Source organism: Rhineura floridana, chromosome 3 (genome assembly GCF_030035675.1).
Source record: "Rhineura floridana isolate rRhiFlo1 chromosome 3, rRhiFlo1.hap2, whole genome shotgun sequence".
In the NCBI taxonomy this organism is placed as follows: Eukaryota; Metazoa; Chordata; class Lepidosauria; order Squamata; family Rhineuridae; genus Rhineura; species Rhineura floridana.
In genome coordinates this window covers 118,608,006-118,635,861 of record NC_084482.1, presented here as the reverse complement: position 1 = coordinate 118,635,861, position 27,856 = coordinate 118,608,006, and the positions used below count along the sequence as shown (strand labels likewise).

The 27,856-nt window shown below is 39.3% G+C and overlaps 1 protein-coding gene across 3 annotated transcripts in view; it reads left to right on the top strand.

Annotated features, from left to right (window-relative positions):
* The window catches only part of CLINT1 (clathrin interactor 1), a 127,794-nt gene that overhangs the window by 57,815 nt on the left and 42,123 nt on the right, over positions 1-27,856 (top strand). Inside the window, exons 1-6 of one of the 3 annotated variants that reach the window (XM_061617498.1) lie at positions 1,916-1,933; positions 12,311-12,415; positions 12,967-13,063; positions 14,567-14,675; positions 15,539-15,703; positions 18,878-19,055. In XM_061617498.1, coding sequence (XP_061473482.1) covers positions 12,324-12,415; positions 12,967-13,063; positions 14,567-14,675; positions 15,539-15,703; positions 18,878-19,055 — 641 coding nt within the window. In that variant the 5' untranslated portion in view covers positions 1,916-1,933; positions 12,311-12,323. Of the gene's footprint in view, positions 1-1,915; positions 1,934-3,317; positions 3,462-12,310; positions 12,416-12,966; positions 13,064-14,566; positions 14,676-15,538; positions 15,704-18,877; positions 19,056-27,856 lie in introns of those variants that run through there. The other 2 variants (XM_061617497.1, XM_061617495.1) reach the window with 2 other exon arrangements.

Here is a 27,856-nt window from a genome sequence, read left to right as displayed (position 1 = left end):
GAGTGGAGTATTGAGGCAATAGTCTGTGAAGACACCTAGGCCTATGAAAGCATCTAATTCACCTCTGTTTAATATGTGTATTTCTATTATTAGAGGTATTGGCATGCAGAAAAATCTGGATTTCTAGGCATCACCTGCAACGGAGATTTCCTGCCAAATCTTGCACAGTTGACCTCTTGGAGGTGCTGATGATGAGTTCAAGAAGGTCAAGGACCCATTGGCTTTTTTGTAGCCATTAAGGATTTATTGTAAATATCTGATGTGCCAAATGGATTGATGTTTTGGTCCAGCCTTGAAGTACAGGCTGTAAATATTAGGATTATCAAAAAACATTACTCTTTTAAAGCTCTTATGATAGTGAATCTTCTGCATTCCACTCAAAGTTTGTATAGTAGCCCTCCTGTCCTCTTCTTCTTATGCACCCATACCAAAACAGGTTCAGTGATCAGTCAGATTCTGAGACAGATGCCTATTGATGTGGCTTGTAGTTCTGTCGGTGCCCATTACTTCTGACTGGCTTTGACTACTGACATACATGCTACTCATCACACTGGTCAGCAGGTGGAGCAATATTTCACCTTTACAGAGGTAATTAAAATGAGACTAGATGCATGAATTCATGTATGGTACTTTTCCTGTTTCTGTGCAAAGTGCCTGTTTGTCTTTGACAGTAAAAGGGGCTCGTGAAAGATGGTGGCTGAACTCCTCCTCTCTCATGCCTTACTTTCTTTCAATCCAGGTCTCTAGCCAATGAGTCAATATTTTTGGGCAATATTTTTAATAGCCAAACCAAGGGTGAAAAAACCTTTTTTGTTGCCAGACTTCACTCTTTGTGTCTGATCTCATGATGTTCCTCCTCATGAGGCATCACATTTAGAATAGGAGAGAGGGTTATGGATCATCTTCACAGTTGTTCTTGGCTTCAGAAGTACTTGGAGGGCACTGGCATCTCAGTACAACTGTGGGGGTAATCTCTGCCCCTCTGTCAAGTTCCAACCTTGGAGCTGGGGTGGTAAGCAGATACTTGTTTTTTTGCTTGATTGTTGAGGCCCTTGGAAACAATTTGAACCTGAAGAAGGAGGGTATCTTCTGTGTAGCTATGTTGTGCTGTGCTTCAAAGCTGGAGAACAAGGCTAGGTTTCCTCTCATGCTCTTCATAGGGCAATTGAACACTTGCCATAGCAACTAGAATTGTAGACTGCTGCTCCAGCTGCCTGTTGCTGTTATTGATGAGAGGAAAAGATGAAAGTTCCTGGAGCAACCATATGCAGTAACCTCTCCCTCTGGTGCATTTCTCTTACTGCATGAAGACAGGTGCATGTTTTATATGTGAACACAGGAAATACATCAATGATGCCCCTGTGATGTTAGTGTGTCCTGAAGCTAAATTTAAATTCTGAATACAGATGAAAGGCACAGATGTTACTGTCCAGCTTCAAGGCTCTGGCTTTTGTTTGTTTGTTTGTCTTATATGATGACGCACACACTCCTCCTCCTTGTACATTCTTTAAAAAGAAATGAAGCAGAAGTGCTGCTGTTTATGAATCTGCTGTTATGTTGTTATAGCTGTTAAGATTCGTTTCTACCACTTTTTATGATTTTATAATTTCCTGGTTTGCAGTGTGTGTGTGTGTGTGCCATGACAATCAGTTAATAGGAGATAGAAAACAGCTAAATGACAGAACTTTACTTTTTTGTTGATGTTAATATTTCTCACATGGTTTGCTGGCCTCTAGTGGCTCATAAACAGTGCTGGAGTTCCTAAGCCCAAGTTTCTTGTGTTACTGATTAAATGCTCTGTTGAAGACATTTCAGGCTCAGCTGGAGAATATTACATAAGTTATTTTCATAGCAAATGAAAAAATATTCTTGTCGACAGGTGGAGATGGTTTAGAAGAACGTGGGTGGGAGGACAGTAACACCATCCATGCATGTAAGCAAGTTAATGACCGGAATAGACCATCTAAAATTTGGGATGAGTTTCTTAGCCCAGTAGGAAGGAAAAACTTTAACCCATTAAAAGATTTTTAAAAACTAGTAAGGATACACTTTCCCCCTACATTAGAGTAGAGGAGGGCAGACTTCAGGCCTGCTAAATCCACTTTATTTTTTACTAGAACACAGAGATCCCTCAACCAGAGCCAGGTACAAAAGACAGACAGACAGAATTAAAGATTTCTGAGGCTAGTATTTTTTTAGTACAAAAATTGAATGGAGCCCAATTCTTCCACACAAAAATCCATTTCTAGTCTCTCACACACCCTTTCTTCATGTTAGCAGTATAATGGGGAAAGGGAGAGTATTTTGTTTCCCTTCAAATGTTTGGGAGTTGGAAATCCTTGCTGGTCTGCTTCTGATAACCTCTCAGTAGATCCTAAATCCTAATCTATCTTTTGCCCACCCTTGCATTGGACTACATTTTAAAAATAGCATTTCCAGAGCTTGATGTGCTTTGAATATATTTTTCATTATATGCTTATATCTGTGTATAACATCAACTGTGTAATACCTTGTAATCAGTTGAGTTGATGAAAGTTAATAAAATGCAAACCTTGATTTTGATTTAAAACAAATCTTTCCATGTTTTATATACTATACTTGTTTGAAAATGCAGTTTCAGTGTTTGAAGAATTTTAAGAACTGAAATATTAAATGCTGAAAATGGTTCTTAAGGAATTGTGAGAATATCCGGCCTTTTCAGGTAAATGCTGTCTTAATATTGCAAAGCATTTAGGTAGGAAGCTCTCCACCCTGCTGTTTTGGTGCCCCATTACTGTAATAAACAAGTGATATATCAGTTACTATTTTCTCTTGTTACTATCCAGCATTTGCAATTCATAGCCCAAACCTGGAAGTACTGAAATATATAAACATGTTAAGTGCACACTTAAAACTATAACTGTTGTCTGCATTCCTGGATGGTAAAAGACAAGCAAAATGTATTATAGAAGCTGTTTAATTCTTAATGCAGCTTTTTTACAAAATAGCATGAAAGGCTAACAAAAATGTAATATACCTGTTCAATAGAAGTTCCAAGCATGAACACTCCCATAACTGTTTTATACTATATAAGTTTAGACAATATAACGTTTGTCTGTAACCATGCTTCCCATTTCCACAGCTTGTTTCCCCAGCCATTTCAGAGGCTTCAGAAATGTTTGTAATTAGCTTTGTTCAATCCAATAATTTTCAACTATATTTTAAAATAAACTATTAGAAATATGTTTCAGCTGTATCTTACAGCTGGTTCTTACAGGGTTAGATAGGGCATGTGACACAACCATTAAAGATCTTATGCCTGCACTAGCACTGAGGCATTGTTAATATTAATCTCCTAAACTTTGTCTTTCTGCATACCTAAAATGCTAGCCTGGACTTTCCAGTTTCTCCTAATACTAGAAGGATTATTGATGTAAATAAGATTGAAAACTTTAGTGAGGGTGTCTTAAATCCATTTTCAGGTTAGTGTGCCTTCTCTCTGCTTAAGTCTTAATGTCATTTTAGCTGCTATGTAGTCATGTTGATTTATAGTTTTGATAGTTTTAACTGATTTTAATGTACTTGTGTGTTGTACCCTGCCCTGGGAGCCATTGTGTTGAAGGGTGGGTTAAAAATGTTCCAAGTATGAACAAAATGGAACATAAAATCAGATTTTATGCACAATTACTTGGATGTAAGTGCCCAGAACAGAAATCCAGACCACAAAAGGGAAAGATACAACTCAGTTTTATTTGTTACAAACCAATGCAAATGCCACAAGGCATTTGCACTGGTTTGTAATAAGCAATTTAAAACCAATAAGCAATTTAAATCCAATGTCCATAAGCCTTCAACCACAACAGGGGGTATAATTACCTGTAAGAGATGGCTCACTGCAACCAAAATTACATCATAAGCTAAGGAGGATGGACAGTCCTCTGAGCTTCAGACGGAAGTGAATCTTGAAATGTTCTGGTGTTTCAGAGGCAAGACTTCACCAGTGGAACAGTCTGTTGTCCAGGGAAGTCTTGTCTTCAGTTGATACAGCCAAAGCTAATTGTATCAGATGTTCTCATTTGCTTGCTTTCCACTTGTTCTCTTCCTCCTTTTGATACCGTTTTTTTCTCTTTACATTAGAACTTCCCTTTGTTCTACCAAAAATTGGCTGATGACCTCACCGTCACATTGTTCCTTTAGCTGCTGCTTATAAGTGTGGTAGCACATAAAATGTTTTTGTAAGCGTCTGAATGAAAGACAGTCTCTCTAAGATATTGAACAAACCCATAATATTTATCCTGCTTCCCTAATGCCCTATAACCATTGGCTTGAATATCCCTCCCCCCAAAAATCATTCTCTTGACCTTTCCCTCACACATAATACTTTCTGTGCGATTCCTTACAGTTTAAGCAAATTCTGACTTGTCAACATCCAAACTAACCATGATATGCGTATCCCACTCATATATTTGCTACCTGAAAGTGTAAGCATAACCTTCACACATACTTGGAGTATGTCAGGCTATCTTGACCAGGCCTACACATGTTTGATATAGGCCTATTAAATAGTACTAATTGAACCCATAGCAGAGCTCAGCTAGTTGGAGGGCATAAAATTGAGATCTACTGGTAGATCACAAGATGATTTGCCGTAGATCAGCAAGAGTTTCTGTTTAATAATAGCAAAAATAAAAATGCATTTTTATCTGGATTGACCTGTTATAAACCCTGTTCTGTAGTTAACTCACATGTAGATTTGTGTAAGGAGTGTGTGACTCATGGGGTGTAGTAGATAATTGTTTCTACCTCTCTCAGCCACTATTTTCATCTGGCTCCAGTCCATGGACTTCAGGGTTGTAGTAAAAACAAAATAGACCCCAGATGTCTGCCCTCACCTGACTACAAAATGATATTTGCTGGACAGGTCACTCATAAGTATAAATACAGTGTGGTATTTATAATGCTTAACATTTCCAAAGTCTTGTTTCACCCCAAGTTATTTTCTGTATAGAAACACACCCATTAACTCAATCTTGGTGCCATGGTTCAGTTTTAAGAGATTACAAGTATAGGCTTTAATATATTTTCATTAAATTCAGATTTAATGTCAGTTCAGGATATTGTTTAAAGAGACAATGGATTGGATTGAGACAAACTCACACAATGTGCTGCTGGATGGAAGGGATTTCCACCAGCTGCTCCTTCTCCTTGTGCCTCCTCTCAAAAGCTGTTCAGGGGGTATGGGGACCCTCTGAAACAGTATGTGGGGATTGGCCTCTGCTCGAGCAGAGTGCTGGCACAAACAGAAGGAGCCCTTCCATTCAAAAGAGGGCAACTCTGGATAAGTGGGTTTGTTTTTTTATAACCCGCCGTTCCTCCCAGAGGAGCCCAGGGCAGCAAACAAAACACTAAAAATACTCTAAAACATCTTTAAAAAATTTAAAATATACTAAAAACAAAACATCTTGAAAAATATTTTTTTAAAAAAGCTTTAAAGACACCTTAAAAAGCAGTTCCAACACAGACGCAAACTGGGATAAGGTCTCTACTTAAAAGGCTTGTTGAAAGAGAAAGGTCTTCAGTAGGCACCGAAAAGATAACTCAGATGGTGTCTAATATTCAGGTATTTGTAATTCAAAAACATTTATTTTTATCTGCCTTGAGGAGTCGCATTGAAGTGACTGGAGACTGTATATAGTGCCAGAATAGTGTCTGGCAAGTATTTATATTCACATGGGTGTTTCTGAGGCCTATCACTTTCCCCTTCTAGTGGACTCTATCAGTTGAGCTCATTTTTCAAAAGGGTGTTTCTTAGGCAAATCCTGAATGTGGCAAGAAGTGCAGAATGCACATGCCCTTGAAGACAGTCCTCATGCATGAGTCTTCAGGGGAAGCCCTGTTATCCAGAACGATGTATAATCTCATGCTTCATTATCACAGTTGCACCTCACAACATTTAAAACTGTTCTTTCTCCCCAGACCTATTGTTTTGCTGGGAACTAAAAAAGTGCTGCTATTTCCCTCACATTAATGTAATGGTTTTCAGCCACGGGATACATTCCACTTCAGTGTTTGTTTTAAGAGAGTTGTATGATAAGCTCTTTGAAGACAAACTGCCTCAGAAAACCCTAGAGGTACTCTTAATACACCATGCAATTGACCCCCTGTGGTGGCTTTGAGTACATGTTTTGCAATTATAACAATAGGTGTCCCTCAGTCATGAGGTTGCTCTGAGTAGATCAGGAATCGTAAAGGTTAGGAAGATTTCTCTCTCTGGCCCCATCTGCACTGTACATTTTAAGCACTATTATGCCACTTTAAACAATCATGGCTTCCTCCAAAGTTCCTGGGAACTGTGAAGGGTGTTGAGAATTGTGAGGACATCCCCATTCCCCTCACAGAGCTACAATTCTCAGTAGTTTAACAATCAATACCTCTTCCCAGGGAACTCTGGGAACTGTAGCTCTCAGGGGAATACAGGAACTTCAGTTCCCAGGATGCTTTGGGGGAAGCCATAACTGTTTAAAGTAACATAATAGTGTTTTAAATGTATAGTGCAGATGATCTCTCTCTCACTCTCACTGTCACACACACACATGGGCGCGCGCGCAAATGCGCGCACGTGTGTGTGAGAAAGAGAGCCCCTGAACTCTTGAAACGGAGAGTGAATTGAGTATATACACTACAATATACTTTTATCACCTCTGATATTGATTCTTATGTTTACTTTATTTCCCCAAGGAAATGATGCCCCAGGGCAGTATAGATGAGAGTGATGCATGGTGCTTCACAGGTTGCTTTTCCTGTCAGAAGGTATGCCCCTTGAAGAGAAAGGAGACAGTTTTGTAAGGAAGTGAACAGTAGTCAAGACTAAATTTTAAGAGATTAGGGACAGAACTACATATGAGGAAAATGTGTTTCCAAGCCTGACCTGGCTGGAGGTCATTTTCAGGTGAGCAAGAAGGGGTGTGTGTGTGAACACTTCAGTACTCAAAAATTATTCTGAAGCTCTCTGGAAATATCACTGGAAATCTGTAGTAGCTTGTCTGCTCACCTTTCAGTTTATATACTTTTAAAGAAAACCACAGTCAAGGAAATTTTTTGAATATTTGTATATGGGTACTGTGTTATAACTTTTGAAACTTTTTCTGGAAAAAAGAGAAACACTTTAGTGGGCAGATATTTACATGATATAAAAGTTTTTCAGACTTTAGTAGTCAGTCATAGACTTATACAGGGAAAGTAGCAAAAAAGAGGAACCTTTTAAAATACTAGATATTCAACTATTCTGGCAAGAACCAGACATTCTTGGTACAGAAATAAAGAGCCTTTAGTTGAAAATTTCTATGTGGCTCTGGTATATACTTTAAATGCTGATGATTGAGTTAGGCTGGTTACGCCAAATTAGCTACTCTGTGCAAGTTTTCAACCAAACAGCAGGGCACTCTGATTTGTTTATCAGAAATCTATCTATAAACTTGACTCAAATTCTCTCTGTGGTCTTGTCATATACTTCATATGTTATATAAGGCAGACAAAACAGATGTGTGAATCCTATACAAATTCTAGGTAACTAGTTCACTAGGTGTTGTGGGTTCATAGAATCATAGAATAGTAGAGTTGGAAGGGGCCTGTAAGGCCATCAAGTCCAACCCCCCATAGGTTTTATGGAACCTATTTCATGTTGGTCTCACAAAAGAAGCTGGTGAAAATAAATATGAAAACTTCCACCTATCTCAAACTTCTCTTTTAGTTATAGCTATACCACAGTGATTTTGCCTCCATTTGGGCTGAAAAAGTAATGGAGTTGGAAGCGAGTTTTGTCTAGGTTTTTGTTTTTGGTCAACATCTTTTTTTGATGGTCCATGACAAAGATTCTAATTGCTTAGGTTTCAAAATAACAGGCTGGTCCCTGCCAGACAATGTCTTGGATTACAGAAGGCTTTAAGCATAATACGTCAGTCCGTTTGTCAATCCACCAATTGTGTAGCCAGTCCATTTTTGCAAAGAATTCTGTCCACGAAGTCCAACAGGATTCCTTGGAAGAGGCCCAGAATAAACTAACCAGAGAGCTCCCCCTGGTGTCTGAAAGTGTCCACAGATATAAAATTTATATCAATCACAGGACATCTTAGCAATCAAACCAGTCACTTTCCCCCTTCACATCTGGAAGTAAAAAAAGTTCTGCTTTAAAGGTCATAGGAATCATGGGTAGGGCATGGATTGAGGGCCATAGAAAACATGGGAAAGGAAGTATAAAACTAGATTTCCACCTTTTTTGAAATAGTTATTTTTAAATGACCTGGAACGTGGCCAAACTACACAGCCTTCTCTCCCCCCCCCCCGGTTTATGTTTAGTGAATGAAATGCAGCTGAAGATTTTGTTATGGAATGCTAGATCTCTTCTTGGAATTTATGAGTACTTTCTCCTGTTTTACTGAGAACAATGTTTTTTATAGCAGGATGGATTCAATAATTGAGTGTGTTGCCCTACTTAATGCTGTTTATAACTTGTAGTTTTGGGTTGCGTAAGAGGAAGGCCAAACAAGAGATGGTAAAGGAACCACAGACCTGAACTTACAAGATCTGAACAGGGTGGTTCACGACAGTTGCTATTGGAGGTCGCTGATTCATAGGGTCATAATAAGTTGTAATTGACTTGAAGGCACATAACAACAAAAATTGTTCTAACTTTCTCCAATCTCCTCCTTTAACTTCCTCAGAGATTGCTTTACTCCTGAACTTTTTAATTGCTCCTAACTGAACTGATTTGCGTGTGTGTTAATGGATGTTTGTGGCTTTTCTTTCTTTCATGACTTGCAATCTTGAGCTTTTAACATGGAGAAATAAGGGAAACACTTCATCTTAGTATTTTCCTCCAGCCCTTCAAGCAAGAACTTGGGGGAAGGTTGTAAAAACAGAACCTTTCCCATTTGCTCCACAGGTATTCCTTACATTGGACAAAGAAACTAACTAGTGCGCGGAAAGCTACAAAACCTCAGAAGCCTGTCTTGAAAACCAATTCCATATGATTAGGAATTAAAAACAGCATTAGGTTAATATGTGTCTCTAGTAAAAGGGGATTGCAGAACCTTAGGCTTGAACTGTATGTTTTCATGAGATGATAGTAAAGTGAATAAATACAGTTCTAATTGCAGCTATACATAATGGTTTTTATTTGTTGACTGGCCTTAATTCAACCTTGTAGGTTACATGTTCTTTAGGCATGGAATGGGTAGAACTGAATTTCAGCCTTTGGCTTCAAGGATTTCTAGCTATTAAAACTATAATTTAAAAACAAAAGTTCTGTTGCTGCTTATCTCTACAATCCTTACAAAGCATGTGCAAACATCAATAAAATTAAATTAAACCAAATGATAATGTCAGGAAATTAAACATTATATATCAGTAAACCAGCCCTAATAAAATGGTCCTAAAATAACCCCCAAAATAACTGTTGAAATAAAAACTTCTCATATTTCTTCCTAATGAGGTGATTGTGTGTTGGGGAGGGGGGATGTTGGCAGATTTTACCTTGGAATGTTTTCTGCAAACTTAAAGCCATCACAAAAATGAGTTGTCTTCTCTGTCTGGCAACTGTTTTAATCTCTCACAGGAGGGACCCTGTTAATTGCATTCCTAGCTTATTTTAACATGGGGGTATATGGAGTACCCATAGGGGGCAAGACATCCACTGATTAATGCAGGCCGTGAAATCCTTCATATATATATATATTATTATGTCTTCCTTCAACTGCCAAGAAGTGGACAGCATTTGGCACAATTTGAAGACTAACAATTTTCAAGTCCCATGTAGAATACACTGCAGTAGTTAACCCTCAGCTATAAAGAAATGGATGGTTGTACCAAGATCCTTTGGAAGGGTCATCGCTAGGTATTGGATGTTGCTGACTAAACCTTACTATTGGCCACAGCCATCACCAGGTTGTTCATGAGGACCATAAGAGTGAACGTAGGAAGATTCCCTGCCTGCAAATGTAGTTAGCATTAACATCTCCAACATCTGTTCAAAAAACCTCTGGATTCTTGCCACCAGCATACTTCTGTCCTATTTGGATTCAGTTTCCAGAGTTACATCTGGTTTGTCAAACATAGTTGATATCCCCACAACACCTAGCATCTAGCAGTAGGGTTGATTCCAGGAACACACCTCACTACAAACCTGCCCATTTAGGGAGAGTGTTATTGATCCAGAACCAGTACAAACACTGAATTTTGTGGGAATCCACTATTGACTTCCTTGGATTCAACTTTTGTTCACTGAAAATTAAGACCTCATAGGAACCGTGAGGTGGTACCTACCAGTTCCCCCCCAATGACAGTAAAATAAAAATTGAGTGATGGTATCAAACGTTGCTGAAAGATCCAGAAATACCAATATTAGGCCAACCAAGGCTGTCTGTGACTACAAACTGGCCTGAAGCTTTGTTGAAATGGAATAAGCAGTACCATTCAGTGGGCGGCATGGGTGGGGCTGTATTACGGTCCTGGCTTCCCAACGCTGCACATTGCTGCCACTTACCAAGAGGGTGTGGGACAATGCTCAGGGAGCTCAGTGTGGCACACAGCCACAGGAACATTAGATTGGCTCTGCTGTCGCACATTGTATAAAGCCTACTGCGCCTCGCCCTTTCCCCTTTTGGAAAGCGGCAGCAGTGCCTGGTGTTGGGAAGCTGGGAGAACTACATAGCCCTACCCGTACTGCCCTCTGGCCGCTACTGGAAATAAGGAATGTCTGGATGTGAGCCACAACTACCTGCTAAAGCTTGAGTGGAAGAATAGAAAATGTGGGAGATTGGCTAGTAATTACCAAGGTCTTCTAGATATATCCTGCAACAACTAGAGTTTCAAGATTGGTAGCAAAATGTTCTCAAACAGCATAGTAATTTCTTCACCCAGCACTGACAGAACTTTCACTGAAGGCTCTTCCTCTGGGTGGGAGGATCCAGGAAACCTTGCCTTTGCATATTTTTTCATATCATAAAATAAATAACTATAATCTATAGAGTCTCTTTCCTCTTGTCTATCGCATATGTCTATAAAGGGCACATTATACATGGGAAAGCTTTGAGAGGACTGAGAAAAGCATATGATATACAACATTGCATGTATTCTTGTGTGTAATGTAAATGGAAAAAATACTGCCACTTTCCCAGTAATAAGACTTATCTGAAAGCACATCTCAGTTTCTTGTCACTCTGACAGTTTTTAGCGTAGAGAAATAAATGTGCGTGTTTTCCTCTTCCTAGAGTTGGGAGATACCTCTTGTTTTAGACTCAGCAGCTCCAAAGTGACCCTCATTTTGAAATTCTCTTGTGGCAATTCTCTCTTTCATTCTTTTAGTTTCCTACCCTATGCAGCATAATCTTTGGGGATGAGTCTGTGTTTCCAGGTGTGTTTGAAAATGTTAAAGGTATATTAATTAGCCAAGTCTTCCCCATAAGGATTTATGTAGACATACAGGAAAAATAAAAGGTTTTGTATCAGCTATAAGGTACTAAATATAGTTGATACTAAACCTTTTATTTTTGTTTCTTGCATTTCTTTATCAATCCCTACAATCATGATTTGAATCTATAGATCAGCATTTCCCAACCAGTGTGCCTCCAGATGTTATTGGACCACAACTCCCATCAGCCTCAGCCAGCATTGCCAATGCCTGAGGCTGATGGGAGTTGTGGTCCAACAACATCTGGAGGCACACTGGTTGGGAAAGGCTGCTGTAGATGATAGTTAATATTATTTTTCCTGAAGGCAGGAGTCATATGGGTTTTGCCATGTTGTCCCACCTTTCTGAGGTTGTAATACTTGGTACCTCTACTCCAGTTCTTGCAGTTGTGTTGGCATTTGCTACAATAAGCCCTACTGTTTCATTTTCATTATTGGGTGGTTTGAAAAAGTACACATCTTTCATTAGATTAAAATCTAGAGGTTTTAACCAAATAGAGCAAAAATGTGTGTGTGTGCTCGTGTGCGCAAAATAACAATGGTTGGTGATGCTCCTGTTCTCTTTAGCAGTTCAGTTTCACTTTTAATTTGACCAAAAGCCATTTTTAGTGGACTGGTTCCAAGTCTAACATAATCCCTAGTCTCTGATCTATATTCTGGAAGGCTAATAGAATAGTAAAACCTTCTTAAAGATAGTTAAAAGTGCTATAGTGTCCTCAGGGTAGCTCCTTCACTAAAGATGTTTTCTTTCCCACCCTGTAGAGGTATCTCATTAAGGTATCCACTAGTGTCATTATTAAGTTTTCATGTGTTTGTCAGTATTGATGCTAATCTTAGTGCATGTCTTTAATTCTGTTCTTTACAGCACCAATGTGGTTATGAATTATTCAGAAATTGAGTCTAAGGTTCGAGAAGCAACAAACGATGATCCATGGGGACCTTCAGGGCAACTCATGGGAGAGATTGCCAAGTAAGTGATAATTTGACTCAGCGGTGAAGAAAGGTACATCTCTATACAGAAATATATAAAAAATGTTCCTGCTTTACCACTTCTGAAGAATAAATGAGATGGAGAGATATGTATTAATGATACTCACAATGATGGCCACAAACAACGGTTTATTAAAAACTATTTTCACGAAGTGTTATCACTTATAGGATATAAGATTTCCTTTGGGTAAGTGTCTAGCAAAGCATTTTTCAGAAATACAAAATTAGGAAGTTGAGGCTCCTACATAAACAACACTTTCTCACAAAGGGCAAATGAATGGCATGATAGACTAAGATAACAAGGAGCTCCTAGTTCTTCATTATTTCCGTCGTTGGGGTGGGGGGAACTTATCAGCATTGCTAATCTACTGAGTAATTCTATATCTGAAATTCTTCTACACAAATGTCAGGAGTTCTATATACTGTATGTGAAATGAAACTTTAGTTTAGAGCAAGTCTGCCATCTGCTGTCAAATGCAGGTCCTAACAGATCTTTCCAGAAAACAGAAAATCCTTTTCTTTTCTTTTTAGGGCCACCTTTATGTATGAACAGTTTCCAGAACTTATGAACATGCTTTGGACACGAATGCTGAAAGACAACAAAAAGAACTGGCGGAGAGTTTATAAAGTATGTATATGAAATGACTTTTTATGAGCCTTTTCAAGGTTTAATTTTGTTCTAAATATTGCTCATACTGAATGTTTTAATGTTATGAGTGTTCCATTAATAGTTTTGTGCTGTCATTAACATAATATCCATGCTAAACTTCATAGCTTTTCAGATCCTCTGTGTGCAATTAGTACAAGCTTGATTTTAATCAAGTTGATTTTTCTGTGTATGTTTTTAGAGAAGAAGCCTCTGTTGATAAACAAGGGTTTTCTTGGTTTTTCTCTGAAAAGGCTCTTAAGTGAATGAAAATTTTTATTTTTATTACCACATTAAACGCTGAATAGAGGATCATCAGTAATATGATTTTTTAAAACTAGTAAATAACTCTCTTACTGGCCTACTAGTGAGACCCACATTTTGATATTTATTATGTCTTTTTTGAAAGTGAACATACATTTGAAGCAATTTGGGAATGGGCACATACATTTACCACCAATACCTTTCACACATTGTACTGGCCTCCTCACAAATGTGCAACTTTATTAATTATATAATGTGTCTAACTGGAGAGAGGATCTGATATTTGTTCACCACAAACTATTAGTTTCTATGTGTTCTTTTAGCTGTATTTGTAATTAAATTTAACATATGCATCACCATACTATGCTTTCTATGTCCTGAAAAAGGCCTTTACATTGAAAATCTTATATATAGAACAAAATTAATTCTAAGGCAAGGTTCCTCCCCCACACCCTTTTTGTAGGCATTTTTTGTAGGTTTTGCCTTACAGTAATTGTTTTCCTTGAAGCATAATATAAATTAATTTTAATGCTATCATATATATTATTTATATGTTGTTAAGGATTCTTGGAATTTATCTGCTGGCTTTCAGTTCATTGCCATTTATAAACATGCTTCTGCTGGCATTAGAATAACTTATTTAGACATGATTTAAAAAGAAGGGGGAAACCTGGAAGTTGCAGGAAGTTCACAAAATTAAAATACTTTTCAACTTATTTTTGTTTTGAAGTTTGTTTAAATTTACCCGAAAATACTGAGTTTCATACATCAACACATTTCCTGCAGAAAGCTACATAGATAAATTGCCATTAAAATTGCTTTTAAATGGAAAAACACTGGGGAATAAGGCAATTGCAAAAAAGAGAGACACAAAAGAAAATTGTTTCATTCTGTTGAGTTCATGGTGTTTTTTTCTTCTTAAATTGCCTTAACCATAATTTTTCCCCTCCTGGAGAACAGACATTCTTCAGGCAAATAACTTATGATTTAATGTTCTTCGCGGTTTTTTTTATCTTAGTGAGTAAATGCAGTTTTAAATTTGTACACTGTATAATGGGTGGTTCTTGCTTTAAAGAGCAATAGGCTTATACCTGGCTTATTCAAATAGGAACAAATCCTGCTTTTGTTTACTAATTTTTGTACATTTAGGCTTTTTTATTGCAGTTAAAAATACTGATGGCTTTTGTTCATGCAATCATAAGGTGCTTTGTATTTTTATAGTCTCTGCTGCTCCTATCTTACCTCATAAGGAATGGATCAGAGCGTGTTGTTACAAGTGCCAGAGAACACATTTATGATTTGCGATCCCTGGAAAATTACCACTTTGTAGGTGAGCGATAGAAAAATCTTATACGCAAATTAAAACAGTAGTTGGAGTTGTCAGTCACCTGAACCAGCTTAGAAGCTTCCCCTCTCTAATTAGAATGTGACTGTTGCCGGTTGTGTGAAGAGTGCAGAATCCAAGACGTGGGACCCTAGAGTATTAATTAGTGAAGACAAGAACTTGCAGAAAAGACTGGCTAATAACAACAGAACCAACACAACATGAGTGTTCGGGTTTATATTAAAATATGCACTAGAGACTGGTCCCCTGTGGTGTGTGTAAAGGAATAGCTTTAATCATATGGGAAGAAAAGGTTAGAGCTCCAAAACATACACATCTGTTTGAAGCTGGGGGGTTTTTCCTCCCACCAAATAATATTTACAGTGGAAAGGCAGCAAGACCAGTGTGTGTTCTGAATAAGAACGAGGCTTAGAGAAGTGAAGCAAATTTTAGTTTGTCGTGCACTCAAGCTGACAGCATTTTAAAAACACAGTTTTGAAGCAAGACAGAAATCTAGCAATTAGCTTAAAAAAAACTGCCTTCCCAAAAAGGTTAAGAGAGAAGGTTGCTTTAAATGGGTTGAAATTGGCAGAAAATATGTTGCCAAGCATCATGTTTTTAAATCTTTTTTAACTAATATTTTTAATAGATCAGCATTAGTTAAAAAGGTTTATCAATTGCTTTCAAATGCTTACGATGAAATTTTGGTTATAAACAATTGTTGTGTTCACTCATTACAGAGAATTGCTTTGGAATACTATAATCTTAGAATATTTTGTGTTCATTTTATATCTAAACTTCTCCAGGATACTTAATGCTTGTGGTTAACTGGTGTTACCTAATAGCTTCTTTTTTATGCATTCATGCAGATGAGAATGGCAAAGACCAAGGTATAAATATACGCCAGAAAGTGAAAGAAATGGTAGAATTTGCCCAGGACGATGACAGACTTCGTGAAGAGAGGAAAAAGGCAAAGAAAAACAAAGATAAATACATTGGGGTTTCTTCAGATAGTGTTGGAGGTTTCAGATACAGTGAGTACAGCACTGTGATCAGTAATTGGCATATTGTGTTGTTTGCTTGGCTTTGTGGGTATGCTATAAGGAATAAATGTTCTTTTACAAATACATGGGAGCCATCATCTATATACATAGAGGCCATTATTTGAATGTAGTAGATCTTTATATGACTAAATAGTGGGAGGAAATTAACAAACTGCAATTTCATCACAAGACGGGAAAAAGGGAAGCAGGGCTACTACATCAGCTTCACTGACAGACTGGCTCTTTTTGGCTCCCCCTCTCTGTGAATTGTTTCTACCCAAGCTGGTCCTTCTAGAAACTTGGTAACTTTAAGAAGCGGTGCCTGAGCTTGCTTTTTTCCTTCTCTCTCCATATCTCTTTTTCCTTTTGTGTTGTGTCTTTTGGATTGTAAGCCTGAGAGCAGGGGCTGTCTTGTTTTTATTGACCGAAAACCTTTTGAGTGAAGAGTGAGTAAATGAGCTTTAAGTTATGTATAAGTAAATAAACTTTCTCCATAACATAGAGGAGATAGTAAGTATATAGTGGAAGAGGTTTGCATTAAGATTCCTTTCAAAATGCTTACAACTGGTCAGAGAAAGATAAGCGCCTTGGATTCTCTGATAACACAGCTTGTTTGTATCAACACAGTGATTAGCTTTGGACTCTTAATAATTTTGATCACTTTAGACAGCAAACGAAGCTGTCTCCTACCACCACCCACTCAAGGGACCATTTATCCTTGATGCTCTCCTATGTGGCTCAGATGTCTCTGTGAATATGACAATCATATAGGCAGGCTGGCCATGTGGATATTTCCTAGTTGTGACATACATTGTTCTTGTTGTTATTGTTTTTGTTAATAATAATTGAATTTATATCCCACCCATGACGGCAAACAAAAACACTAAGAACACTCTAAAACATATTAAAAACAGACTTTAAAATATATTAAAACAAAACATATTTAAAAACATTTTTTTAAAAAGAAGCTTTAAAAAATCTTAAAAAGCAATTCTAACACAGATGCAGACAGGGATAAGGTCTCTACTTAAAAGGCTTGTTGAAAGAGAAAAGTCTTCAGTAGGTGCCAAGATGGCACCTGTGTAATATTTAAAGAGAGGGAATTCTTTTATATATATATATATATATATATATATAAATAAAAAAAGGGGCTAGAATTATTCACTATTGTGTGTGGAAGGGTATTGATCTCAAAACTGCAGATAATGTTTGTCTTACATTCTAATCAAACACTTTTTAAATAGGTCCCCCTCAGGCCTGATGCTTATATTTACCATTAAACTGTGGGAGCTGCCTCTGTGTGGCTCAGTCCCATCACACAAAAGCTTGCTTTCCAGCTACAAAGAGCAACAGTGAAAGATCATGTTGAAAAATCTTTACTGTGGGGAGGAGAAACACTTGGAATCTTTCCCAATCTTTTAAAATAGAACCTAATTTAAAACAAACTTTAATATAGTAAAGGATATAAAAATAGGGGGGCTGGCAAGTGGGTGTAGGCTGATGTAATGAGAAAGTGTTAAACCTTCAGTATATTAGCTGTTACGATCTTTTTTTAAAAGGAAAAAACCAAACATCTGAAGATACATTGAAGATTTAAATTCCAGAATGGAATTCAGACCTAATCACTTGAGACACTGTTTAAAACAGGGCTATGGAGTCTGAGGCGGAGTCGTGGAGGCAGAGGCGGGAGCAATTTTGGGTGGAGTCTGAGGCAGAGAAATGTTCCGACTCCAGATTCAAAATAAATTTTGATTGACAAATTTTTTAAAATATTTTTCAAAATGTCAAAGAAGCTTCCCATGAAGTGAGCTGTATTTGAGCATTTCATCATAACTCAAGATGTATCAGTGTATGACACAGGACCCAGATGAAGACAAATGCTGTGATGCCAAGATTAGTGCATATTCCGGCAGTGATAAAAATGCTCCTACGAGAGCTTCCAATTTAAAAAGACATTTACAGCCCTTTCCAGGGCTGTGGAGTTGGAAGCAATTTTGGGTGGAGTCGGAGTCGGACAGTAGAAAAATAGAGGAGTCGGAGTCGAAGGTTTGGCGTACTGACTCCACAGCCCTGGTTTAAAACAGCTGAGCAAAGCTGCCGCCTACTTGTAGTTAACAGCTACTTGGAGTTGCTGGTTCTCTGACATTATGAAGCAAACTTTGTTTAGGTGGCAAGTGTTTGGTGGTGATACAGTGTGTTGAGAAATTAAGGAGTCCTAACCAGCACATAAGGGGATGAGATGCTGCATTTTCCTTAATAGTTTTTGAAGAGCCTTTAAAATCAATATAAGTTTTCACACTTGTCTTGCAAGGTTTGGTACAGCTTCTTGCATTTATGAGGTTTGAAACACATACAGTCTGTGAAAGGTTTCCAGTTTCCTGTAGCAGCCTGATCAGGAGTGGAATAGTGAACATTTATAAAACAGATGAGCTTCATTTCTCACAAGTTGTTCATATAGCCAGTAGCATAGTGGCAAATTCAGAAGTGCAGGGTCCCTTCATGATAGTCACACCATGCCCCCTCACAGCCACACACACTTTACCACTTTCCCTTGTCTCCCTTGCTCATCCTGTTGTCTTGCAAGTCCACACTCCACTACAACAGACGTCCCTGGGAGCCAATCCGCATGAAAGGGGAGGCTGTGTGTTAGCTACTGAGAAGAGTCTTCTCAGTGGCTGACTCACCTCCTTTCACTCTGGCTCCAATCAGCATAAAAAGACAAAGACTTCTCCATGGCTAACATACTCTCTTTTCATGCTGATTGGCTCATACATAGGGACCTGGCTGGGACCCTGCTCCCCAAAAAGTAACAGGTCTACAACACACACACCCCAGACCCTGGACGACTACACCCCTGCATATAGCCAGGTTTCATTTATTTGGGTGAAGGAATTCTTTTATGCTGCTCCTACAATGTCTGGTTCTATTCTGATGTGCTGTGTCCTGCATTACAGTTGGTAGTTGTCATAACTAACATCTTTTGATTGCATTTTTTGCCAATTAATTGTTGGCTTTGCATGCTCTCCCTTGGCGATAATATTGCTCTCTTGGTAATAGTGTTTGTTTTGAAAACTGTTGGGGTAAAGGTCTGTTTTCAAGAATTAGTGACATTTAGGTTTAATCTTTTTCTCTCCCCCCCCCTTATTCTCTGCTTATGTTATTTAGGTGAAAGGTATGATACTGAGCCCAAGTCAAAGTGGGATGAAGAATGGGATAAAAACAAAGGCGGATTTCCGTTCAGTGATAAACTAGGTGAGCTGAGTGATAAAATCGGGAGCACAATTGATGACACCATCAGCAAGTTCCGGAGGAAAGACAGAGAGGATTCTCCAGAAAGATGCAGGTATTTCTAAAGCAACTTTTTTTTTTACATTCTTGCCCCCTTGATTACCCTTTAAATAACCTATTCTTAGCTTTTATCCGTTTATGTCCTGAATAAAAATAATCTAATGGTCTTACTAGACCATTGGTGGGGAACCATTTTGTTGCCATGGGCTAGATCCTTATCAGGATCAGTTTGTGGGCCAAACTGGCCAGGTGGGCAAGGCTGCTCACCTGTCAATCACCTCTTGTCCCAGTGATGTCGGGACTTCAAAGCAACTCGTAAGCAGCAAGACACTGCTAAAACAAAGGCTTTTTTCCCTTTTCTTTTAATAGCAGTTTCAGTGCAACCTCCCCAGGAGTTAAATCCTGCTCAGTTTGGCAAATTCAGTGAAAATCTCTTCCTGATTCAGGAAGGGGTTTGCACTGAAAAGGCTGCAAAACAAAAGAAAAAAAACCTTCATTTTAGCAGAGGTTTCCATCATGTTCTGCATTGGGTTCGGGTGTGTGAGAGAATTGCTTGCAGGAACCCTTCCTTGCACCCAGACTGAACGGGATTGACCTCCCCTCCCCGTGGCATGGGAGTCCAGTCCTATTTTATGCAAAACTTCAGAAGCCAATTGTGCCAATTGGCAGCTCCTGCAAAGCCCCTTTTGGCCAAGCCCAGCCCTTACTTGCTCCACATCTGACGTTATGTTTTTTAACCTAAAGGAATGTATGATGTCAGATGTAGGGTGGGTGGGCATGGCTTGCCCAAAGCAGAGTTGAGGGTCAAATGGGGAGGCCTTGTGGACCAAGTTTGGCCTGTGGGCCAGAGATTCCCAAACCCTGATTTAGCATCTCGTCTTAATTTAAGAATTTGCATGGCTGTAGTTGTGGGATGGACGGGAAATCCTGAAAAATTTTGTTTTTATCTTTTAAGCATTGTAGTCCTCATAGTTATGGAACAATAATTGGAAAACATGCAGGCAGACTTTCCCATGTGGTTTAAGCATCTGATAAAGGAATGGGTACCTTGGTGGACCAGGCTATGTTCACTCAACGTAATGCCATCTCTTCTTCTGGGCCCCTTCTGTTCTGTAAACAAATTTACTGTTTTTATAAGTCCTTCATCAGACCTGTATCTAAAAAAATGGAAGGTGGCTACTTAGATGTGGATTCCAAGTTGCACTTTTGCAAAAGGAAGAGCTCTTTTGTTTATGGAACAACTTTTGATCCTCTGGAGACTTCTGAGGGAAAGGAGTGAGATGAAGTTTGCCAGTTCCCTACAAACCCTCTCCCATGCTGTTGTGGAGGGTCCCCCAACCATCTGGTGCAAATTGGGAAGGGGAAGGGGGAAACTGCAAAATTAATCTTCCCTTGCCTTCCATCAGTGGGAGCATGATGAGTAAAACTCTGCTTATGGGATCTTTCGATCCAAACCCTTATGTCCTAGAAAACCTGTATTTTAACCAGTGAGAATAATACTTAAGTACACTGATGTAATGTCTGTGAAATTTTCAGGTCATTGACTGGGTGATTTGGTAGCACGGAATTCTAGATTTCCTTCTTGTACATCATTTACTGAAAAAAGTTAGCCTTTAAATGGCTCAAGTATCAAGAGGAAATTGCACTTAAAGCAGTGAAAAACTTACTTGAGTCAACTATACAATCCTTATCCTACTCTGCAATCCCAGCTATTAATCATTTCAGAGTAGTTCAAGAGATGCTATAAATTATGAGTAATAGGCTATAATTTGGATTCTGCTGTACTTTTGTCTCTTTTACATATTCATACCTCTACAGTTGACACTGTTATCTCAGTAATAGGGGGTGTGACTATCTGCTTTCTTGCAGGCTGGCAATCTCTAGATGGGATAACAAACCACATAGAACATCCCAAAGCCATGTGGTTATATCTAGCCCACAATATTTCTCGTTGCCCTCTACAAAAATGGTTGGAGGTTTGGCCAAAGTATAGGTTGCCAACCTGTGGCCTTGAAGCAGTGCCCTAATGGATATTTTATTGGTGGTGGTGGGGAGTGTGTCATCTTTCATTTCAAAAATGAAACTTTCACATTGTTGCATTTAGAAAAATGGCAAAAACTCTGATATAGCTCCCTGTGGTGAAGCTGTATGGTCTTACCTTGGAATGAATGAATGAATGAATCTTTATTTTTACCTCGCTCTTTTTCCAAAACTGGAACTCAGTGCGGCTTACAAATAAAAACTACACATAGGTAAAAAAAACCATACAAAAATATACAATTAAACTAGAATTAAACTATTCGTGACATTAAAACCATGAAACATACACTTAAGTTACTAAGACAATTTAAAACATTAAGAATAGGACCATAGAACAATACAACAGACCTTATGAGGCCCTATCTTAAACATCTTCTAGTCCAAAAGCCTATCAGAATAAAAAAGTCTTTGCCTGCCGACGGAAGGATAGCAAGGAAGGGGCCATTCGTGCTTCCCTAGGAAGAGAGTTCCAGAACCTGGGGGCAGCCACCGAGAAGGCCCTATCTCGCGTCCCCACCAATCGCGCTTGCGAAGGTGTTGGGACTGAGAGAAGGGCCTCTCCTGAGGATCACAACGCCCAGGCAGGCTCATATGGGGAGATACAGTCTGACAAATAGCCTGGACCTGGGCCGTATAGAGCTTTATAGCTCAAAACCAGCACTTTGAATTGTGACCAGAAACAAACTGGCAGCCAGTGGAGCTGTCGTAACAAGGGGGTTGTATGGTCCCTGTAACCAGCCCCAGTTAGCACTCTGGCTGCAGCTCTTTGTACCAGTTTAAGTTTCCAAACAGTCTTCAAAGGCAGCCCCACGTAGAGTGCATTACAGTAATCTAAACGGGATGTAACTAAGGCGTGCATCACTGTAGTCAAATCAGGCGTCTCCAGGAATGGGCGCAGCTGGCGCACCAGTCTTACTTGGGCAAAAGCACTCCTGGCCACTGCAGAGACCTGGGCCTCCAAGTTCAAAGCTGAGTCCAGGAGCACACCCAAACTGCGAACCTGTGTCTTCAGTGGGAATGTAACCCCATCCAGCACAGGCTGAATCCCTATTCCCTGATTTGCCTTTCAACTAACCAGGAGCACCTCTGTCTTGTCTGGATTTAATTTCAATTTGTTCGCCCTCATCCAGTCCATCACTGATGCCAGGCATCGGTTCAGGACCAGGACAGCTTCCTTGGCTTTAGGTGGAAAGGAGAAATAGAGTTGGGTGTCATCCGCATACTGATGACACCGAACCCCAAACCCCCGGACAACCTCACCCAGCGGTTTCATGTAGATGTTAAATAACATGGAGGACAAAACTGAGCCCTGAGGGACCCCATATGTCAACGGCCAAGGAGTCGAACAGGAATCCCCCAGCACCACCTTCTGGGTTCATCCCTCCATGAAGGAGCTGAGCCACCGCAACACAGTGCCCCCAAGTCCCATCCCGGCAAGGCGGCCCAGAAGGATACCATGGTCGATGGTATCGAAAGCCGCTGAGAGGTCCAGTAGAACCAACAGGGACACACTCCCCCTGTCCAGCTCTCTGCGTAGGTCATCCACCAAGGCGACCAAAGCCGTCTCTGTCCCGTAGCTGGGCCTGAAACCGGACTGAAATGGGTCAAGGTAATCCGTTTCATCCAAGAATCTCTGGAGCTGGGCAGCCACCACACACTCTATTACCTTACCCAGAAATGGAATGTTGGAGACTGGCCGATAATTACCCATTATAGAGGGATCCAGGGAGGGCTTTTTCAACAAAGGTCTTACAACTGCCTCTTTTAGGCACATTGGAATTCTGCCTTGTTTTAAAGAGGCATTTACCACTCCCCTCACCCACTCGGCCAGTCCCCCGCTGGCACTCTTAATGAGCCAGGAAGGGCAAGGGTCTAGCAGACATGTGGTGGCTCTCGCCTCTCCAAGGATCTTGTCCACATCCTCGGGCTGTACAAATTGAAAAGAATCCATTGTTATTGGACAAGCAGGAGCCAAAGTTACATCCCTTGAGACTGTATCAATTTTAGCGTCCAAGTCGGAGCAAATCTGAGTGACTTTATCTGCAAAGTGCCATGCAAATTCTTGACAGTGGGCTGTTGAGTGGTCTATATTACCCTCTCGGGGGCCAGAATGTAAAAGACCCCTGACCACTCGAAACAGCTCTGCTGGACGGCTCCCGGAAGAGGCAATGCTCTCATTTCTCAACTGTAATAGTGGCCTAACGTTGCCTCTAACAGTAAAAGGGAATGAAAAGGTATGTTGTTTGTTTTAGATTATCAAGAGTAGATGGAGGAAAATAGCTACATTTTTTGTTTTTATCATGTCCAAAACACAAAAGTAGAAGAACTTTTTACTACTTTCACCTTTAGCTTTAAAGTAATGGTTGCTTACTCTGCAGATAACCCTTTCATATAGTACGGTGGACATTTGTTTATCAGATCATTGCATGCACACTGTGTTAAAAGAAAACCATCTTGGAGGTTTGGCCTGCTGTGCAAACTCCAATAGTTGATCTATTTCAACAAGTGGATTGAACATTATAATCAGTAGATCAAACTGATACTTAATAGTTTCTGATACTGCTGTGGAAGCTTTTACATAAATCTCATCTGGATGAGATTAAAGCAGTAGGAGCTCTCATATATTTAATGTTTTTCATAACAGCATGTTGGAAGAATAAAAAATTCATTAAGGTGCTAAAGTTCTACCATTGGATTTTTTTTTGAAGGTGAATTGATTTTGAGAGGGAAATTTAATAGTGCATTAAATGTTAAACTAGATGGATCAAGTTAAACTCAATCTACAACATTTTAGGATTCCAGTCCATTTAAAATCTTGCCTGGAGTTTACATAATGTCTGGAGATTTTAGGATGGCAACGCATGTGCACATATTTATATTGGCCCTACTTCATACTTCTACTTTTTTGTTTTTTTGAAACAAAATATAAGAGATAAGATATTTCATTGAACTTCAACTGAATGTTTATTCAACATGATCTGTGTGTTTTCAGGATTGTTTTATAAGCATTGATGCTTTTTTCTTTTTTCTTAAGAACAGAAATTATAAAAGAAATTCAAGTGATGAAACAGCAAAAAAAAATAGCCCATTTCTAAAGAATTTAAGAATGAAGTTAGAATTGGCCAGTAAGACTCAAATTTAAAGATGTATCTTCCAAATATAGTAGTAGTATCCCTAGTTAAGTTACTTGTAGTGACATTGTTAGAATAGCAATAGTCAAAGGCCTTTCTGTTTACATGGAGAAAAATGAGGGTATGTAAATGTACTTGAAGGGAGTATAAAGGAATTTTAAAACTATTCTGAAACTCTACAACCAACTGAACTTTTAGCAGAAAATACATAAATTATTCAAACCTATACACGCACACCAGGGCTGTGGAGTCGGTACGCCAGACCTTCGACTCTGACTCCTCTATTTTTCTACTGTCTACTGTTCTGCTGTCCCTGGGGCTGATGGGAGTTGTAGTTTTAAAAAAGTAACTTTTCCAAGCTCTGGATTCATGTGGTGGTGATGAAATGCCTTGTGCTGCCATTTTACTACAGTAAATTTGTTATTACTAGTTAATATACATTTGCCATTTATGAAGGAGTCGGAGTTGGTACATTTCTACTGACTCCGACTCCACCCAGAATTGCTCCTAACTCCACAACTCTGACTCCCGACTCCACAGCCCTGACGCACACCTTAAATTTCGGATTGGGAATGCATAAATTCAAGCAGCGATAGAAGGGGTAAGGATAGGAGTGTGACTTTCCATCCTGCTGTGTTCCAGGCAGGATGATAGCAGAGAAGTACATTAGCTTTTCCTTTCTGTTACTCATGATCAGCTTCTTCTTACTGTTAATATAACTTTTTTGTGTGTATATATATACACACACACTAAATATTTACATGCATATTTTATACAAATGAAATAGCCTTCCCCTTTTTATTGGAGTCCACAGTAAGCATGTTTTGTGCTTTTAATACACCCCATGAGTGTGCCTCCTCTTCACTGTGCCAAGTTCTATCCTCCAGAGCCTTGACAAACTGACATACTAGTTGGAGCAGCTGCGCTTGTATCAGTTTCTGACTGACACTAGTCATGTTGTAGACTTAAGCTCTGCCTGAGTAAAAGCTGCTTCAATCAAGTCAGCCTCTATGCAAGGACAACCACAGGGCATAAAAAGAAAAAAGTCATGTCAAAACTGGATGCTGAAAGATTTGCTTGCTGTAGCTGTTTGTCTGTGTCCTAAATATTCAGCACTACCAAGATTGATAATGGATGCCTGGTATGTTGATTAAGATATTTTAGCAGCAGCAAGCTGTTCTATATCGATCCACCCTTTTTGTAACAATGGCAGCTTTCATCTTTATCATCCCTCAGACAGATGGTTCACAGAAATCCCTCTTCCGAGGCCGTGCAATATAAACCCTATGCAAATGTTCCCCCATTGTGCATATAATTTGATCAGAATTGTGCCACAAAATCAAGATGTCCTAACCAATAGACAGGGCATTTGTGCACTGGGCTCTGTGTGCTTTCGTGCAAATGTCGGGGGGTGGGGGTAGAGCAGAGGGGGGTGCAGTGAGGGCTGTCATGATCCTGCACAACTCACATGCACACTGGGAGAATATCTGCATGCGATATGAAGTCTTTTGCTGGAATAGATCATGGACCAGCTAGTCTTAGCATTCTTTACAATCCTAGCAAGCATCAGACACCAGCAAATATAGTGCAATCTACCCCCCTCCCTCCCCTGATTTAATGTTTGTCCCAGCCTTGGCTGAGTGTGTTCCCACTATACTAGTTTTCCAGAATTTATTCCCTACAGTGTAAATACTTTAAAGAAAATATTGATGTGTGTAATAATGTAAAAGTTACAATGTAAAAATGGTAAAATAACATAAAATATGAAACTCATCTGAAAGGCATTTGAATACATACAGTATCAAGTGCTATGATATCTTTGTGCATGCAGAAACTCTCCTTTAAATTCAACAAAACTAGTTAAAAGAAACTCTGCTTGCCAATATTGCTGGTTATTTTCTGACCATGCCTTTTATTTATCAAATTGGTTTGGCTTTAGAAGCACCTTTCTCTCGAAATGCAGGACTACCAGAGAGCTATCCGCATCTACTAAATTAGTTCTCTAACTTTCTGTTCTTAGTCTTGTTTCTGCAAAACCAAATAATAATTTTGAATGATACAATTTGTGTGTGTGCATGCACATGTATTTTCCCTTCTTACTGAATCCCTGAACTTTATGAATCCCTGAATGCAGCATTTTTATTTGGAATTGGAAAGTAATTCACATCAGCATCTAATAGTGCTGAGCATGGTACCCCTACCTCAAACTGCTGCCAGATAAGTTTGTTGACACAAGGAGTTGTATTCATTTATGAAGTGCTTTCTTTCCTAATTAAATCCACAGCAGGCAGAAGGTTGTATGTGACACCCTGGATTGGTTTTAAATCAAGTTGACATTCTTTGCATAATCTGCAGCAAAAAGGACATTGCTGTATATGCACCCAAGAATTTTCAGTGGTACAGTTGTGTGGTCAGAGAATATATTCGTGAGGTGACAAAAAATTATGTTGGGTATTGTAAAATAGATCTAATCTTCCAAGTCGTGGGCCTGACCAATCCCACCCAAGCATTTTTTCTGCCTCCTCAAGACAGAGTGCTGGGTTGGGTATCAATACTCCCCCCCCCAGCTGATCTGCATGGATCAGTTGAGGTGGGGGTGTGCCTTTGTGAGTCCTGTGTATATGCTGACCACACAAACTGATGGCTTGCTGCTCCTGTAGCGTTGGCCAAGGGTGAATGTGACCCTCAGGCGAAAAAAAGGTTAGCTACTCCTACAGTAGAATAATGCCTACATATCCCTTATTTTCTGACAAAATTTAATATCCTGTCCTGGTCTTTTCAGTGGAGTGCAAACAGCCCATAAGTCCTTAAAAGGTTATTTATGTGGGATATTCATGTACGAACCTGTTCATTTTCTAAGGTGGTCATCAGAGCCCATTCTCTGGGTGCTTCACTTAGGGTTGCCAGAAGGATTTTCTGGGCCCAAAACACTGTATGTGGATTGGGCCCTCTGATCCACTTGCAAAAGAGAACCCAGAATTGCATAAAATGTGCATGTGCTTTGTGTTGTATGCAAATTTGTGTCGTCTTTTGCAGGTGGACTGGAGGGCCCAGAAAAAAATCAGTGTCTACACATGTAATAAAATGTCTGACAGGCATGATTAAAAGAAAAATTCCACCTGTTCACATTATTTCCATAATAGAAAAGGTTTAACCTGTTGAATTTCTGCCTGCTCTGCTGTTCTTAAAGGGGAAAACAGTGCCAATTGTAAGCCAAATCGTACGTTATAACACTGAACCCATGTACCTGGGAGTAAGCCCTGTTAAACACAAAGAAACCTACTTCTGAATAGACAAGTCGACTGTTACACCGTAACTGAATTATGCAGTGAATTCTTAATGAGTGCCTAGACCTCAGCTTCTACACAGCATGAGAATGCCTAAACCTTTTTGCAAAGTTTTCTCATTTTGCATATGCCGTTGGTGGTGGTGTCTTTAGCATCCACTCACATTAGTAGTATTTGCTAAAATTAACTCCTAGGGAGTACCTAATCTCAGACAAGCCCACCACAGGAAAGATGCATCTTGGTTGCTACAAAAAAAGGAAGAGAGAATTACAGATTCTAAGGACTAAAAAATGAGACCGAAGGAGGAGAAGTGCTCTAAAAGGAAGGGGGAAACAGCAACTCTTTAGGACCACAGGAATTTCTAATGCCTGGTGTCCAGACAACTCACACATAGCTTT